Source organism: Eriocheir sinensis, chromosome 46 (assembly GCF_024679095.1).
Source record: "Eriocheir sinensis breed Jianghai 21 chromosome 46, ASM2467909v1, whole genome shotgun sequence".
Lineage (NCBI taxonomy): Eukaryota > Metazoa > Arthropoda > Malacostraca > Decapoda > Varunidae > Eriocheir > Eriocheir sinensis.
In genome coordinates this window covers 8321279-8339583 of record NC_066554.1, presented here as the reverse complement: position 1 = coordinate 8339583, position 18305 = coordinate 8321279, and the positions used below count along the sequence as shown (strand labels likewise).

Here is an 18305-nt window from a genome sequence, read left to right as displayed (position 1 = left end):
TCTTCTCACCTCACTCTTATCTACAAGCAGCCTCCCATCTGCTCCTTTCACCTTTTCCTCTCTACCAGATTCGCCCCCTTGCACCTTTTTTACCTCCTTCCATAACATCTTATTCCTTTCAAAATCGTCAGATAAACTTCTGCCCCACTGCTCATCCGCTCTCCTTTTCGCACTTCTCACTTTGCATTTCACTTCCACTCTCTTCCTTTTATAACTCTCATATGCCTCAGCTGTTCCTCTTCTCCACTGCCATTCTCATCTCCTCATCCCACCACTCACCCCCTTTCCTCCTGCTTCCCCCCAGATGCCTCATCCCACACACCTCTTTTGCACACTTTAAAACTCCTTCCCTAAATATCAGCCACTCTTCTTCCACCCCATCCTCCTCTTTCTCATTTACTGCATTCCACATCAACCTGACTTTCTCCTGATACTCTCTTTCTTTCTTTTTCTCATTTAGTTTACTCACTTTCAACGCTTCTCTAAAAGCTGTGGAAAGTTTAAAAGTTGCTGAAGTACGCAGAAAGCTACATTGAGACCTGCCATATCGTACCACTTCTGACCTGCCTTGATGTTAGTACAATTTGATTTTTCATAAAATTTTACATTTTTGTGTTTGTCTTCGATATCTACAACTTTTGTTCCATTAAGTTTTGTGTTTGATGAATTCGAAAATTTGGCTTATTCTCAGTTTTCCATAATTTCCAGGGTAATTACAAGAAAAAAATATAAAAATGTTTATACCATTAGAATCAGCTTGAAATTTTGTAAAACTTTTATTCAATGAGTTTTTACAAAGAATGTACTTGAAAAATGGCTTTTTTTTTTTTTTTGCATACTTGGGAGTCACCCAGATTTTTTGTGTCCCATAGTGAGTTAAGAGATAGAAAATTGCCATTAAGAGGAGGGAAGTTGATGAGGTGAAAAACCTTTGACTTTGTCCAAAATAGCTGTATGGGTGAAGTCTTTACAAACATGGGATGCATACTTCATACAAGGGTGGGAAGTGGCCTTGTATAAAGCTAGCATCAGGGAGGGATATTAAAGACTAGGGGATAGGTGTCTTGAAGGTTGTGTTAAGTTGTTAAAAAGAGAAATTGAGTATCTGAGAGACTGAAGGACAGTAAGTTCCAACCCTACCTTTCCTCAAAGGCGCTTATGAGCCATGTTTTCAAAGATGGCGCCGTCCAGCTGAGCTTTTGTTTATGCACCTTTCGGGGGAACAGTGGTGCGGAAAGGCGCCGTTGCCACGAAAGGCGCCTTTGAATGTTTTGAGTATGCGGCCCCAGTATTAGAAGTATTTGGTAGATTAATAAACTTTTAGCAGGAGAATATGGTTGCCATATGAGAAACAAGGTAGCAGATGGTTGGGGTCACAAAATGCGAATTTGCCAAATCTGAGCACCAAATGCAAGACTTCACTGTACTCAGAATCCTCTAGGCCAATACTCTCAACTCTAGAAGAGTTTCTGCATTATCTTGTACTATTTTGGTCTTTCTACTCATTTGGTTTCTGCCTCCTGGATTTCCAATGACTTAATGATGTCTGCATGCCTGTTATAGATTTGAATATTGCACATAGTTGCCAATGAGCCTCTAGGTCAGTGGTTCCCAACCAGGGGTCCATGGAGGAATTTCAAGGGGTCCTTAGAGATTCTAATTATTTTTAAATTTATTATGCTGGAATTGGGAGTGTGGCTCAGAAGTCTGCTGAATGGAATGTCTGCTTTCATATAAATAGGCCTACAGCATAATCAGCATAACAGTGCAAGGCATTTTACACGATGTTATTAATTTTTTGCAGAAAAATCTATTAATTTTGCTGGCTTAACCTATTTTGTTGTAGGGGCCCACAGGTGAAAAAATTACTAGAAAAGGGGGAACGGGACAAAAAAGGTTGGGAACCACTGCTCTAGGTACTAGTGAATGCCATGAGAAATTGGGTTTCTGAGTTTTTAAAAACAACAATTCGAGTACTTAGCATGAAACAATGCAACAATTCTCAGGTGGGTGCGGTGAGACAGAAAATCAGGCCAAACTTTTTTTAATTTTCATGAATTTTACCATAAAACTCATCTGACTGCTGAAAGGTGTATAAACCTGGGAATTTTTCTGAATAAGGTATTTTTTCAGATAATAAAAAAGTACCCCTTTACAATCCTTTCAACTCCTAACTGACTCCCCTGCCTTTCATCCATTTGTCCGAAGGATCATATCACTTTTCTTCCTTGCAAAGTTCTTCCTCTTACATCTTCTATGCATATACAGGACCTAGCCTATTGAATTAATTTACATCTTCCAGTTATTATCCATTCAACATATCTTTTTACCGTCTCAGCTTGTTATCTTACTGCTGTTTACATTCACCTTCAGATTTGATCTATGTACTGTATTGAATCTATATATCAAGTTTTGTTAATTTTTTTGTTCTCAATAATCAGCACTGCATTATCTGCAAATAGAAATGTATTGGCCCTTGTTTATTATCATCTGCATGTAAATCCACTCCAGAATTTCCAAACGTTGCTTTCATTGCTCCTATAACTCCATTTATGAACAAAGTGAACAGGCCTGTTGGCACAACACATCCTTGTTCAACTCTTGCATGCATTTCAAAGCTATCACCTAATTCTCTTTTAACCCTCATATAAGCATCTCTATATAATGATTTCACTGTGTTCAGCAACTTTCCACCCACCCAGTCCCCTGTTAACACCCCTCACAAGACTTTCCAATCAATTTTGTCATTTTTCCCCCTAGATTTACAAATGAAGCATACACTTCCCACCTTGTTTTTTCAAATATCATCTGCAGATGGAAGATTTGGTCCACACATGTCCTTCTTCTAAGCCTATTTTGCCTTTCACTTTTATCCTTTTTAACTTCCTGCACCCTTCCTCTGAAAACTCTAGCATGCACTTCACAAGGTATACTCAATGAACTCATTCCTTGGCATTTATAGATAATCTCATATGTAACCCTGGGTAGCACTTGGTACCACTTTACCAGATATAAAAATTCTTCATCTTGATTTTATTCCAAGATGAAGTATTCCAAGTAATTACAACACAAAAACATAAGGACTTCTGGTTTCATAACTTGACTAATGATGCATTATTTCTTCTTTTTCAGTTTGACTCATGGTTTTATGACAGACGCCAAAAGGATTTCTGCAACGTCCATCTACTTTGAATCTATGCCATACAAGCTGAATCCCAAAACTGGAGAAATTGATTATGACAAATTGCATGAGCACGCCTTGCTCTTCAGGCCCAGGATGATAATTGCTGGTGCCAGTGCTTATGCAAGGCTCATAGACTACAAAAAGATGAGGGAGGTATGTCATTTGTGGGGATAATGTAAAGAAACAAAAAAAAAGAAGGATTAAAGGGTCATGTAAATACAGTTTATTGTCACAATGATAAAATTAATTAATTTGGTACGTAAGAAAAATATTATGTCATAATTTTATATCAACAGATTTGTGATGAGGTGAAAGCAGTTTTGCTTGCAGACATGGCTCATATCTCTGGTTTGGTTGCAACTGATGTGATTCCATCTCCATTTGATGACTGCCATGTAGTGACCACCACTACACACAAAACTCTGAGAGGACCAAGGTAATGAGGCATGTCAGTAAATTGTAAAGCAGCACAGGAGAACTGCAAGTCTAGTAGATGAAAAGTTCTGAAGTAGGCTGTACTAGTTGTGCACTAAATCATGAGGTATGTTTGGAATAATTGATTCTTGGAATTAAAACATAAAATGATATTGAAAACACTAATGAAAATAATTCTAGGTTTATCAATTTTATGGCTTACATGTACATCTTATTACTGATATTTACATATATCTTCATGGAGCAATTGGTGGAACTGGCAGTGGCAATGTATTTGTTAACAGGCAGTAAAATTGGAAATGTAAGGACTGCAGTGTACTGACAAATGATAGCAAATCCAGAATTCTAGCGAGTACAGTGTCTTAAGGAAAGTTGGCACGGCAAAAATATACTAATTACAGTGGAGCCTCGGTTCACAAATTTAATTAGTTCTTGAAGGCCATTTGTCACTTGAAATGTTCGTATACCAAAGCTATTTTCCCCATAGGAATCAATGTAAAATGGATTAATCTGTTCCTGGACCCCAGATGATTGCTTATTTAAACTCTAACAACAGTGCTTTGTGCACAAGTTCATAACACAAAACTAATTAAACCATTAAATCTAACACAAAAAAAGATAAATACAATACTAAACAGATAAAATATAGAGGAAAACATAATTTAACTTTACCATACTTATACTGAGGAGAGTTGACGGTGTAAGTGGAAGGTGGTGAGGAAGGGAAAGGGAAGAGATGTTATTGTGATCTTCATTTAGTAAGAATTGTCACTCCTCTTGCAACATTGGCTCCCTTGATTGTCTCTTCATTATTGAGAATAGTACAGATCGTTGATTTTAGCATACCAAACTGAGTAGCTCATTTATTTTCTCATATTTTCAACATTTTGTAAAGGTATTTCTTGATTGGAACAAGGTACTCGTACACCGTACTGTGGCTTTCTGTATGGTCAACACATGGAAGTAGTGAGTGCATGCAGTCTTGTATGAGAAGTCCTGCTGATGGCTGAGTTTTTCACCCATCACCCAATGGATTGATTACTCACATGTATAAACCTTGCCTTCCATTGGAGTGTTACCTAATTTAAACATTGGGAGCTGGGTAATGAGCTGAGTAGCCAGAAATATTGACATCCCTAAAAAGATATTTGCCTGAGCCACTAAATGAGTGGGGTTGACCAACAGTTGTTTTCAGAAGAACTTTCAGATTCAATAGGGTTGCAGGAAAAAAAAAAAAAAATAATCCATGTCTCCACATTTCATTATGTGTAAGGAAATAAAAAAAAAAGATGTAGCTTCTATGATGCAGGTGTGGCTAAGGATAAGGATGGGACCTTTAAGTATTTTTGCCTAATTCGCTAGTCAGAATGGTCACATGGCTTGTTTGACTCTGTCCTGTCAGGGTCACTGGTGATAATGATTAGAATAGTAACTCTCTGTACTGCAGGTGCATTCTTAGAAAACAAATTTTTTTTTTACAGATCTGGTTTAATTTTCTTCCGACGAGGAGTGAAATCTATAAACAAGAAAACTGGGAAACCAATCATGTATGACTTTGAGCAAAACATCAACTTTGCCTTGTTTCCTGGGTTGCAAGGTGGACCTCATAACCATGCAATTGCTGCTGTTGCTGTTGCATTGCGACAGGTGAGAGTTAAATATAATAAGGAAGCATATGAATAGAATAAGAGGTGCTGGGCATCATACTTCTCAATAGAAATGAGTATCTTGAGGAAGGGAATAGCATCCATTGAAGTTTGAAGCTACTGAGTGGGAACAAAAAGGATAAAAAGTTTAGGATAGTTGCTTGAAGGAGAAAAACTTATATTGTGGCAGTAGAAGAGAGATTGCTTCTTTGTCTTGACAGCTTTTTCCTCTGTTAATACAGGGTTGCTCTTTAGGGGGTTGTATAAAACCAGATGCTCTTCCTGTCATGGGTCAGCACAAGGGTTCAGACCACCTTACACTGGCTCTTCACTTCCATGGCCTGATACTCACCCACTAGACCACTGCACCCCATAAGAAATAACTATTATTTTCAAACTAATAATGGACTGGAAGATAGGGAGAGAGGACCTCTTGGTGTGACTAATGAAAACAACAAGGTTTACATACATACCAACTCCTAATGGACGAGTGCTCCTCAGGCAGAAATAGTGGTAGGTTCTGTAAAAAGACGAGTGTCCCATGTCCCATGCCTTCATTTTCTTTTATTTCCCCCTTTTCATTGTAACCTTCACTGTTGTCCTGCATCTGAAATATGCTAATTGACAACTTGAAGCACACAAATATATGCCTTGCAACTTAGTCACAGCTCACAGGCCAAGGCTGTAAAGGATAGAGGAAGTATGACTCCTCCTTCTGAGCCATCCACTTCTACTGGGGCTCATCCCTCTAGGCCAGCTAAAAAATGATCACTGAACATGAGATATTTTTAGGAGTTCACTCCTGGACATGTCTAGTTATCTTATGGTGTCTAGCACAGCCGTGTATCATGTGTCAGCTGGTCATGGCAGGGTGAGGTTCACTGTGGAGCTGTGACTCATGTCCATATGTGTGGGGGGACCCATCACCCCTCAACATGACCTCCACCTCAAAGTATGGGGCTAAAACCTGTGGAAAGTTCAAAGTGCAAGCTGCAATAATATTGCACCATTTCTGACCTGCCTGGAGATTGATACAGTTGCATTTTTCATAAAATCTTAAATTTTTGTGTTTGTCTCTTGGATATCTACAACTTTTTCTCTGTGAAAGTTTTTGTCCATTGAATTGGAAAATTTGACTGTTTTCTATATTTTCCAGACTAAATACTATAATCTTTAATAAATTGTTTATAGCATTAGAACTGGCTTGAATTTCTGTAAAACTTTTATTAAACAAATTTTTACAAGAAATATACTTGAAAAATGGCTGTTTTTGCATCCTGGGTAGGCATTTACTATATTTTCTGTGTTACTAAAGGGTTAAGTCTGTCTGGATCTGGATGCTAATGTGCAGGGCACCTATCAGATGTGTAACACACATGTGTGTTTAAAGCTTAGTTGGACCAAAACATATATTGGGACATAAAAAGCTAGGCAAATCTAAGTATATGAAAACATATTGTATGAATGACACTCATTAATTAAAAAAATAAATGATAAATTTATTATGATGTGTTCCAATTTCAGATGAAATGCTGAATTCTAATTGTTATAAATTTTCAGGCTGCCACACCAGAATTCAAGGCCTATCAACAACAAGTTTTAAGTAACTGCAAAACCATGGCAGAGGCTCTCCTTAACCGTGGCTACAAACTTGTATCAGGTTTGTATACTTTTATTGTCATACAAAGTAGAAAGGTAGTTTTGCTGAGATAGGTTTGAGAGCAAGGTATCTATAGATAGATCAAAAGCTGCTGCTCCACCAATAAATCATTATGTGAGGATTTCATCAGATCATTAGTAAAAAATGCCAATTGATATTTCTGATGAGTCCTCTAGGTAAAAATAGTTTAGGGAGGGCTCATTTCCTAACTTTAACCTTTTGTATTGGAATGATTATGTCTTTTAGTTGTCCCCCATGATGCAGGAAAACAAATATTCCATACAGTGTTGCCCTCTTAACCCGTAAACTGCGCAATTGAGATTCAGGAATAGCTCCTTCCCCTTCTGTCGCTCTCCGGCACGTGACCATAGATGTTGCGGTGACTAAATGAAACTTTCCAACTTTTTCCGGAGTAATGTGGTACGTGGTGTGCAGTACTGTGGTAGCGGTAGTCAAAATAAAAAATACTTCAGTGCCTATCCAAACAAAGGAAACATGCTTAAAATAGTACAATGAAAAATCGGCCGGCATCACGGACGGCTCTGACTCCGGGGCTGAAATGGCCGGCACCGTGCAGGTTAAAGAAGACTCGCAGTGTATTAGTTTAGTCTGTCTATTTAGTATTTAATTAATTTTGAACAGTAACCGAAAAGTCAGAATGATTGAATCACTGATTCTGATGACTGATACCGATTGACTGATTGAGTCCGATTCACTGTAAAAAAGAAAAAAGAACATTTCTGTGAGCATGCTGCACTGCAAATGTCGTCTTTGATAGTTTTCAAAGTACCGCAGGATTTTTGTAGTGCGGTCCGTGGTAGTGCGGTATTTTCAGAAATTTTGCGGTAGTGTGGTACTTTTTTTGTGATGTGGTACTACTGCACTAATTACCGCACTTGCCCACCTTTGACAACACCCAAGAGAGATATGTTGAGCACTGAAAAGTGTAAAAAGAAAAATAATTCACCTAATGTAGCGATGATGGCTGGATAAAGGTCGAGGATATGAGGCAACCTTGACACTGTTAGTGACAGGGTAGATAGGACAGTGGCAAAGGGAAGATGACACACAGCACAGTCACCTCTGAACATTATCTTGCAACTAATTATTCATTCCAGTTACAACAAACAAAATAAATCACAGGAAACATCACTTTGTCAATTTCCAGTAACATTTGCTTGCATTTTTATTTTTAGCACATTCACCTTTCAGATCACCTATCTTAATTTTCCTTACTCTAAACTATTTACAATCTATCTCACACTGTGCTTTTCAGTATTCTTTCAGTGTGTGATACTCAGTTTAATAGGGTACAGCACACATTGGTACTTGACATTCTGTGCTCATAGTCACGACCATTTTTCTTGACCTCTCACGTTTGTTGTAGAGGTACATACATGACACCGTCTCTGTTGTTTGCTTCCTTTTTCTGTGTCCGGTAAATATAATATTCTAACTTGTGTCTTCCTTCCATTTAACTGCAGCATCAAGTCCATAACTTGGGTAATGGCAGCACAAGCCGCAACAGCCCTTACTTTAGCAGACAACGCCATGTTGATACAGGGCAAGTGCTTTGTTTACGTTGTGGATGTGGATACGGGCAACCGACCTTGGCCGTGTGTGACGCACACCAGGAAAAGTTGGAGTTGTTGCCTGCCCTAGCTGACGCAGTGGGAAGAAAAAAGCCCTGTGTGACACCAGCTTACGGATAACCGTGAACTCGCTCCTGGTTGGGCGTACCGGCGTTGCCCGTACCCCAACGGTTGGACGAAAATGGCCATTGTGACAGTGAAGCTGCTGATAGGGTGAGCATCGGCGATGACGTCATTGGACTCCCAACGAATCACAAGTGTGTCTTCACAACTGTTGGCTTCAAAATGACTATTGTGACACCGCCTTGAGGCGGTGAAGCCGCTGATTGGGTGAGCTTCGGCAATGATGTCATCGGACTCCCAGAGAATCACAAGCGTGTTTTCAGAACTGCGGCTTCAAAACGATCCGTTCTCTCTCTCTCTCTCTCTCTCTCTCCATAGTCACAGTGTTTGGAGGAAAACGTCCAGAGTGATACTACCTTTGAAGGTAGTGTGCGTGACGCCGATGGTAAGTAGATGTGATCCGTACATGTCAAAGCAGCGCGAAACTTGGGGTGATAATGCGCGAGTCGGGATGGTAAGAATTTAGGACTAACCGCAAAACTCGTGGATCGTGAAACTCGGATAGCGCACAACTTGAGAGGGTACAGTATGTATGTATGTATGTATATATATATATATATATATATATATATATATATATATATATATATATATATATATATATATATATATATATATATATATATATTCTCTCTCTCTCTCTCTCTCTCTCTCTGTATTATTATTATTATTATTTTTATTTATTTAAACATAGGCACATGTATAATATTTACATACCCAAAGGTGCACTATCGAGTGCTGCCTATTCAAAGGGCAGAATAAAATCTATATAAGAAATAACTACATAAACTATAAAAAATATATATGCTATAAAAAAGTATAAAAAAACATACAATACAGAATATATGTGAGCGCACTGCACACTACACTCGTGTCACTGCTCCACCACTTGTGTCAGTGGAGTGGGGAGTGAGCCCCTCCAGTGGTGGGCCGACAGTTTTATTTTTTGGGTGTTCATCTCCCGGATGTTTGGTACACAGGCCGTGAACATGTTCCACATCTTTTTTTTTTTTTTTTTTTTTTTTACAGCAAAGGAGACAGCTCAAGGGCACAAAAAAGTAAACATTAATAAAAAAAAAAAGCCCGCTGCTCCTAAAAAGAATCCAAAGAGGTGGCCGAAAGATAAGTCAGTTTCGGGAGGAGAGGTGTCCTGAGACCCTCCTCTTGAAAGAGTTCAAGTCGTAGGCAGGAGGAAATACAGATGAAGGAAGATTGTTCCAGAGTTTACCAGCGTGAGGGATGAAAGAGTGAAGATGCTGGTTAACTCTTGCATAAGGGGTTTGGACAGTATAGGGATGAGCATGAGTAGAAAGTCGAGTGCAGCGGGGCCGTGGGGAGGCATGCAGTTAGCAAGTTCAGAAGAGCAGTCAGCGTGGAAATATCGATAGAAGATAGAAAGAGAGGCAACATTGCGGAATTTAAGAGGTAGAAGACTATCAGTATGAGGAGGAGAGCTGATGACGAAGAGCCTTTGCCTCACTCTGTCCAGAAGAGCTGTGTGAGGAGCCCCCACATGAGATGCATACTCCATACGAGGCGGACAAGGCCCCTGTATATGGACAGCAACTGTGCAGGGAGAAGAACTGGCGGAGACGGTATAGACGCCCAGCCTCGAGGAAGCTGATTTAGTAAGAGATGAGATATGAAGTTTCCAGTTGAGATTTTGAGTTAAGGATAGACCGAGGATGTTTAGTGTTGAGGAAGGTGATAGCTGGGTGTTGTCAAAGAATAGGGGATAGTTGTTTGGAAGATTGTGTCGAGTGGATATGTGGAGAAACTGTGTTTTTGAGGCGTTGAAGGACACCAGGTTCTTCTTGCCCCAATCGGAAATAATAGTAAGGTCTGAGGCTAAGCGTTCTGCAGCCTCCAGCCTTGAGTCGTTAAGTTCCTGAAGGGTGGTGCTGGCTGGTACGGGAACACGGCACCTCCACTGCCTCCACCACGGGATAGCACCGTTCTCGTGTCCCGCGTGGTGACTCTCGGAGGTTGGCGTAAGCCCACCAGATGTGGCACTCCCTGCACTTGTGCCTTATGAAACACCACAAGAGCAGCTACGTCCCTGCGGTGTTCCAAGGAGTCGACGGAGCTGAGAGTTTCCTGCCGCATCCACCAGTCTGCCGCATCCACTCTCTGTGCCTCTCTCTCTGGATTCTCTCTCTCTCTCTGTATTCTCTCTCTCTCTCTCTCTCTCTCTCTCTCTCTCTCTCTCTCTCTTTTATTTAAACATGTTCAGTACATTAGTACATGGCAGTATTATTTTTCTATGCTAAAGTTCCCCCGACCGTTGGGGAGCTATTTAAAAGCTTCTGCCGATTATATTATACAATTATATACATGTTTACGGGGGGTGTAGGAGTAGCCACCTGTGGGACGCAACCTTCATCTGCTGAGTGGACAGTTGTGTCACATCCACATCAGCAGTGAGGTTGTTCCACCACACCACCGCTGCGAAGGAGAAGGCATGTTGGTGGGTGCTGGAGCGGGCCATTGGCACTTCCAGGAGGGAGGCGTTGCTCAGCACCGTTCTCGTGCTGCGCTCAGACCTCCTCCAGGTAGCCATAAGGTCCGTCAGGTGGGGCACTAGGCCCACTTGTGCCTTGTGTAGCACCGTCAGGGCAGCGATGCGGCGACAGTGCTCCAGGCTGTTCAGCTGGTTCGTGGCTGGTCTTGCCTGTCCCTCGTGTGGGTGTTGTTGTTGTTGTTGTTGTCGCTGTGTCTCCCACTGGCTCGGTCGGTGGTGCTGGGTGCCGTTGATGAGGCGTTCAGCCCTCCTCTGCACCTTGTCTAGCAGGTTGAGGTGGCAGCGGGTGCTGGCCATCCAGGTGAGTGGTGCATACTCCATCACTGGACGGACTTGTGCCTTATAGAGGGTGTTCAGGCCCTCAGCATCGAGGAGGTTCTTCATGCGGCGCAGGAGGTTCACCTTCTGGAAGGCTTTGTGCGCCACCCTTTCAAGGTGACGGTCGAACCGCAGCTTGGAGTCCACCTCCACGCCCAGGATGTCGACGCTGGCCTGCAGAGGGATGGTGTCGTTCCCGAATCTCAGTCTGCCGTGGAGTTGCCTCGCGTCCTCCCGAGAACGTGATATTACCATGGCCTGGGTTTTGTCAGGGGCAAACCTGACTTACCACCTCTTTCCCCAGGCCATTATGTCTGCCAACCGTCTGTTGACGGACTCTATCACATCCTGGGCTTCCTCCCTCTTGTATGTTCTGGAGAGGGTGCAGTCGTCGGTGTAGGCGCTTGCTGCCGGGATGGTTTGCAGGAGGTCGTTAAAGTATATGCTCCACAGAATAGGTCCAAGGACGGACCCCTGTGGAACGGAGGCCTCCACCGGGAAGCTGGTCGAGGTGCTTCCATTGACTGCTATGCAGAGGCTCCCGTCTAACAGGTAGTTTGAGAGCAGGCGCAGCAGGTCCCCCGTGATGCCTAGTTGCTGTAGCTTCGCCGTCAGACCGCAGTGCCAAACGGAGTCGAACGCGCCAGCTATATCCAGGGTAATCACGATAGAGGGGTGGCTGTCATCAAGGGCGTCATGCCAGGACTTTGAGAGGAGAAGGAGGAGGTCTGAGGTAGAGTGGCCCTTCCGAAAACCAAACTGCTTCGGTGACTGCAGGTGGTTTTCCTCGAGGAAGGATGTCAATTGGTCCCCGATGATCCTCTCAAATATCATGCTGATGATTGGGAGGAGTGATATTGGCCTGTAATTGCCTGGCTCGGACCTGGATTTTTTCTTGTGTACGGGTGTGACTCTGGCCTCCTTCCACTGTGCAGGCCACACCCCCGCTCTGCAGGCATCGCCGGAAGATCTGGGCGAGGGGGCTGGTGAGCTCATCGGAGCATCGCCGCAGTAAGTATGGACTGACGCTGTCAGGGCCTGGCACCTTCCTGGTGTTGATGCCCTTCAGATGTCTCCTGACAGCGTCCTCAGAGATTAGCACACTCTCTAGTCTTGAGGCGATGAGTTGGGGGAGGGTGGGCGGCTGCCTGTCTGGTTCCTGGGTTGTCATCTTTTGACTGAAGTGACAGGCCAGCAGGTCAGCCTTTTCCCGGCTGGTGATGGCCAGGTCTCCGTCAGGTTTCCTCAGGGGCGGGATACGTTCCTGGGGGGTAAGGCCTTGCTGTTCCTTTACCAGCCCCCACCACTGTTTCGGGTCTTTTTGGTTAGAGGACAGCTTTCTCCTCCTGTCGGCATCCCACCTTTCTTTTGCCCACTTTGCTGTCCTCGTCATATTTTTGCAGGCTTGTCTGTGTTGGGCCTTATTTTCCTGCGTGGGGTGTCTTTTATATCGTGTCCAAGCCTTGTGTTTCCTTTCGGCTGCAATACGGCACCTGTACCCGAACCAAGGCTGGTCTTTTGGGCTGGTTGAGTAGGTGCTGTGGGGAACATGTTGCTGCTGGACGGTATTGAGGACAGTGGTGAGGGCGGAGACGTCATGTTGTGGGTCACCGTTAAGGACTGTGCCCCATGCAGTCGCTGCCAGGGCCTGCCTTTCTCTCTCTCTCTCTCTCTCTCTCTCTCTCTCTCTCTCTCTCTCTCTCTCTCTCTCTCTCTCTCTCTCTCTCTCTCTCTCTCTCTCTATCTCTATCTATCTATCTATCTATCTATCTATCTATCTATCTATCTATATCTATATATATATATCTATATATATATATATATCTATATATATATATATATATATATATATATATATATATATATACAAGGGCGGATCCAGCCTTGAGTTTTGGGGGGGGCCAACTGTTCATCGACGACGGACTGTACACATGGAATTAAGTCACATCGGATTGCATTGTGCTTTTCAGGGGCATAACTCAAGAATTAGATCCAGTCAACAGCACCACGAACAAGTGCGCTCGCTTGGCGAAAATGGTACCTCTTCCCAACATCATATCTCTGCCGTGGTTCAACCTAGACACTTCCAATATCTTTCATCATGAGGAGCAGAGGAGGAAGGATTGGCGATGAGATAGCAGTAAAAACTATTATGTTTTCGTTTGAAATTACCACACAGGGCATTGGTGAACAACACCTATTTTTCCAAAAATTTGCAGTATCGCTCATGGCTGGGAGTGACACAGACCCCTAGCCGAGGTTTATGGGCTAAAGATTCGACAGCGCACGCCCTGAGTAAATTCTATATTTAGAAGTCCTTGCTGAAGCTCAACCTTGGTATTTTCCCTAATCGCTGATTGGCCGAAGAGGCCTTCCTTCTCAGCGCTTAATTCCGATTCGCTTGTGCATTGAGGCCATAGAATTGGATTTTGTTTTATGTAGTAGAGCGATGCAGTATCGACTATCGAGTTCTACATGATATGTATATGATTGAGGGAGGCTGACAGTATCTGTAACGAATTTCTTTGGGGGGGGCCAAAACATACTCTCAGAGCGTTTGGGGGGGGCCATGGCCCCGTGGCCCCCCCCCTGGATCCGCCTATGTATATATATCCAATCATTGGGTGTTCAGGAACAGTAATCCATATCACATTAATTTTTATGGGAAATATGGTTTCAGTTCTCAAGCAAATCTGTTTCCAAACAGCTATTAAGAACAATCTAAGTTTGAGACCTGAGGTTCTATTGTACCTGAATATGGAATGGGGAAAATTAAAATTCTTGATCTATGGTCATTTCCATGCTCCCTTTTTACAGGTGGCACTGACAACCACCTGGTTCTGGTGGATCTTCGGCCCAAGGGCTTAGATGGTGCCAGAGTGGAAACTGTCTGTAACAGCTGCAACATTACTGTCAACAAAAACTCTGTTCCAGGGGACAAAAGTGCATTAGTCCCTGGAGGCCTCAGACTCGGTTAGTACTCAAATTACATTCTTATGGCTTAAGAGGCATGCTGTATCTGTTTCTCAGTAACAAAGTGTTGGACTTAGCAAGGCATTATCCATAAAATAAAGAAAAAATGCTCACATTCCTCAACTTGAATAGTATTTGTTCTCACTTATTTCCTCCATTACAGGAACTCCAGCTCTTACATCTCGCTCCTTGAAGAATAAAGACTTTGAGTATGTGGTTGAACTGCTGGATGAAGCTTGCACTATTGCTTTGGAGGCTAAGGGAAAATCTGGAAAGAAACTTGTAGACTTCAAGGCAACACTTGAAAGTGATGGCGATATCAAGAGCAAAATAGGAGAACTAAAGGGAAAGGTTAACAAGTTCTCTCTGAATTTCCCCATGCCTGGTTTTGATGATCACTAGATTGTAATTTGAATAAGCCACTGTGGGTTGTGTGCATAACTGATGTTGCCAAGAGTTCATTGTGATAGGAATGTTTTATGCTATGTTAATTTCTTGTGGTCCATTTTAGGACCTAGCTTTTAATTTGGTAAGTATACCTTTGAATTCAATATTTCAGTAATAAATTGTAATACGTTTTGGCACAAACAAAACCCGTTGTGATGTGGAACTAGTCATGTAGAACTCGATGGTGCAATAATTATATATATCTTTATAGATAGCTCCAAGCCTCTGATGCCCTATTCCCTCTAGGAACTCTCCCCCTCAGGGGGTAACCATGGCAGAAATCTCTGGTTCTACCTGATCATATAATATTTCATTTTTGCAACAATAATGCCACTCTTACTTATCATGTTTTCTTAAACCCCATGAATCTGACAGACTAATAGTCACTTACTAACCCAGTATCCTTCATGACTGTCACACACTCATCACTAAAACATCCCTGTCCTGTGCTCAGTTTACTAAGTTGTGCCCATATCACCATTCCCACATGTTATAGTTTTACTCATTTCTCATCCATGTATGCAATATCATTACACATTCCAGTCTCATCTTGTTTGGCCTTAAGGTTATCTCGAGTAGCTCTCGTTCTTTGCACACCCTCATCCATATTGGTGTTCTGACCTATGTTTCTGAGGTTTGATGGGATTATAATATTCCTCAGGCCCATTTCACCACCAATGACATGGATCATTAGAGTGGATGAGTAGTGATGAGCGAGAGTTAGCAGGCAAGGGATTAACCCTAGATTACTATCGTTGTCCAGAATCTCAGCATGGGGGTTAATTAGCGTTGTGGAAGGAAATCTGTTAGACCTATGGTGCTCTACGGCCATGACATCTCAGTTGGTATTCTGCCCTTGGTGCGTGAGGTACCTTTGTGTTTTTCCTGTGCTTTCTTCCTGAACTGTTCCCAACTGTCTGAAATTTTGGACAGGTATGGAAAATATGACATACCAAGAAAATATGACATGTCTGTGTGGCTAAGGGCTACCGAGGCTGGAGTATTTCGGGGGATGTGTAAACTCCATGTGTGGCACAACTCATCACTATCAGGCAACACAGCGATGGCAGTGGAGCCTTGGTTAGAGACGCAGTTTTTTATAATAATTTTCACTTTCTTTTTTTTTTGTAATGTTGTTTTAGTGTAATATGTTAAGTTTATAGGTCATAGAATTAGGAATGTCTTCTAGTTTATGTAAAAATTTTGTAATTGAATTTTGTACCATTCCTACATGTATTTTTATGATCGCAAAGTTTGTCCGAAATTCCGAACAACGATAGTAATCTAGGGTTAAATTTGCTGAGTGTGTGCCAGAAAAGGGAAAACTGGAGATGTTTCTGCCATGGCTATCTCCTTGGGGGTAGTTCCTTTGAGGTGACAGGGCATCGAAGATATATTTGTTTATAGTTTTTTAAATTAACTTTGACATGCTTTCTCTTCACAGCTTTGCTTTCCCTTCTATATTCCCATGTTTTGATACAAATATTCCTAAAACCAGCTCTGCCAACCTTTCCCCTTCACAGACTGACTTGTCTTGCTATTCTTGGTCTATATACTTTGTAAGAAAGCCAATATATTCAGTCTCCCATTTTTCAGTGGCAACATTTAGCTTTCACTATTTCTATTATATTTTTTAACTCCAACAGAGCAGAACTGCATATGGCAAATAAACTTTTTCAACACATCTCTATGAAAGTGGTGGCTCAGCACTGATGGTTGTTTTATTATACGTACAAGTTTAAAGAGTTAACTTGTCAATATTGAGATTTTTGTATTATTTATATGCAGTTCTTTTGCTGACTTCTGTAGGATGAAGTCTAACCAGTTATGTCAAAATAAGACGCCACTCCAAAAGAATTGTTCATTTGGAACTAGCTCATAGCTGAGTGGTTGTCCATGTAACTGATGAACACCAAGTCTGTCCGAGTCCTGCTTATTACTCATTATTTTCAACCATCAGTGAATGTGCATGGTGTCCCTGTACTCAAGTTTTGTTGTAACTTCTGACAGGCAAAACTCAATGAGATACAGGTGTCCTTGTAAAACTTAACCCATGACAATATATGCTTGGGCCAACAACCAGTCACAAATAAGATTACCTTAATGGTAATACTACCTTGTATATCCTCATCTTGACAGTTTTGGGCCCAATTATACTATTAACATTATTTAGGATTGAAATTAGTATTTTCTTTCAGCATTCTGGTGAAGCATAGGTTTATAACTGAGAAAAATATGTTCAATGGACATGGAGGTAGATGAATGCTTAATAAGATAAGCAAAGTGCCATGGTTTAATATCACATATGACTTTGTAAAATATCCCAGCCACTCAATAGACAAGAGAAACAATAAGGCTGATGACTGATAAGCTGGGATGGAAGGTTTGTAAGACAGACAAATAAGTTGATCTTTTTTACTTGAAAACAAGTTTGCCTAAGAACTTGAGCACATGACAGCAGTACTGTTTTATTTTATCTGAAAACAGGGCACTTTGTATCTACATTTTTTATTTCCCCATCATGGGTCAGTGCATTGTATAACTTTCTGGTATAATAATGCCTACACATCTGATCTCATGCAGTTCCTTTTGTACCAAATCTTGCATAACTGTCACATTATAAACACTACAGTTGGTTCCATATTGTTTCACTTTTATGTTGACCTTGTGCCTCTATGATGTAGTGGTTTGCACGTCTATTCATCAATCCATGTGCCCAGGTTCAATCCTGACCAAGGCAGTCAGAGCTCAGCCTACCCAGCTGTTTCATCTTGCGATCTAACCTGGGAAAGTTAAATTTTGGTAACCCAAATGTCACACCTGCCCTGTGTCTCAGTGTAATAGGTTGTTACTCACTACAGGTTCAAGGGCCAAAGAGATCAGCACTGACACAATGAGCAAATCAGTGTGTGCCTCACTCATACACTACCTCACCTGTGTTCTTCCTCCTGAATAAAAGATTCAAAAGCTATTTCACTGTTTTGATTACCTCTGTTACTGAGAGCTGAGCTGCCTCATCTGGTGGGGCTAGGTTACTATAGTCTGTTCACTTAAGCTAGATTCCTGGCGCCTAGGCAGGTTGGTAAGCTTGCAGCTGATTGGCTGCTCCGCTCTCCCGCTAACACTCATGTCGGACCACATCTTGCATGCTCGAGTGAGACATGTTTCTTTATTATATGCCATAGCTCACCTCATATACGAGCTAGCCAGTTTTGGTTGACACCATCTGACTCAGCAGTGAATGTAGAATCAAGATGTATTTTAAAAACTCGACAAAACAAATAAGAAAATGGTATTACGATGAGTTGAACCGTGAAGATGTTAAAAAAATGTTTTTAACATGTTTTACTTAAGGTCACTGTTTTCAACAGTTGTTCATTGACTGCAGAAATATATTATTACATTA

The 18305-nt window shown here is 41.7% G+C and overlaps 1 protein-coding gene across 2 annotated transcripts in view; it reads left to right on the top strand.

Moving 5' to 3' along the window:
• LOC126981029 (serine hydroxymethyltransferase, mitochondrial-like) overlaps nt 1-17870 on the top strand; it is a 29151-nt gene extending 11281 nt beyond the window's left edge. For both annotated transcript variants that reach the window (XM_050831655.1, XM_050831657.1), the window contains exons 5-10: nt 3133-3337; nt 3481-3620; nt 5101-5266; nt 6826-6925; nt 14297-14452; nt 14616-17870. In XM_050831655.1, coding sequence (XP_050687612.1) covers nt 3133-3337; nt 3481-3620; nt 5101-5266; nt 6826-6925; nt 14297-14452; nt 14616-14854 — 1006 coding nt within the window. In that variant the 3' untranslated portion in view covers nt 14855-17870. The remainder of the gene's footprint in view (nt 1-3132; nt 3338-3480; nt 3621-5100; nt 5267-6825; nt 6926-14296; nt 14453-14615) is intronic.
• The last annotated feature ends 435 nt before the right edge of the window (nt 17871-18305 follow it).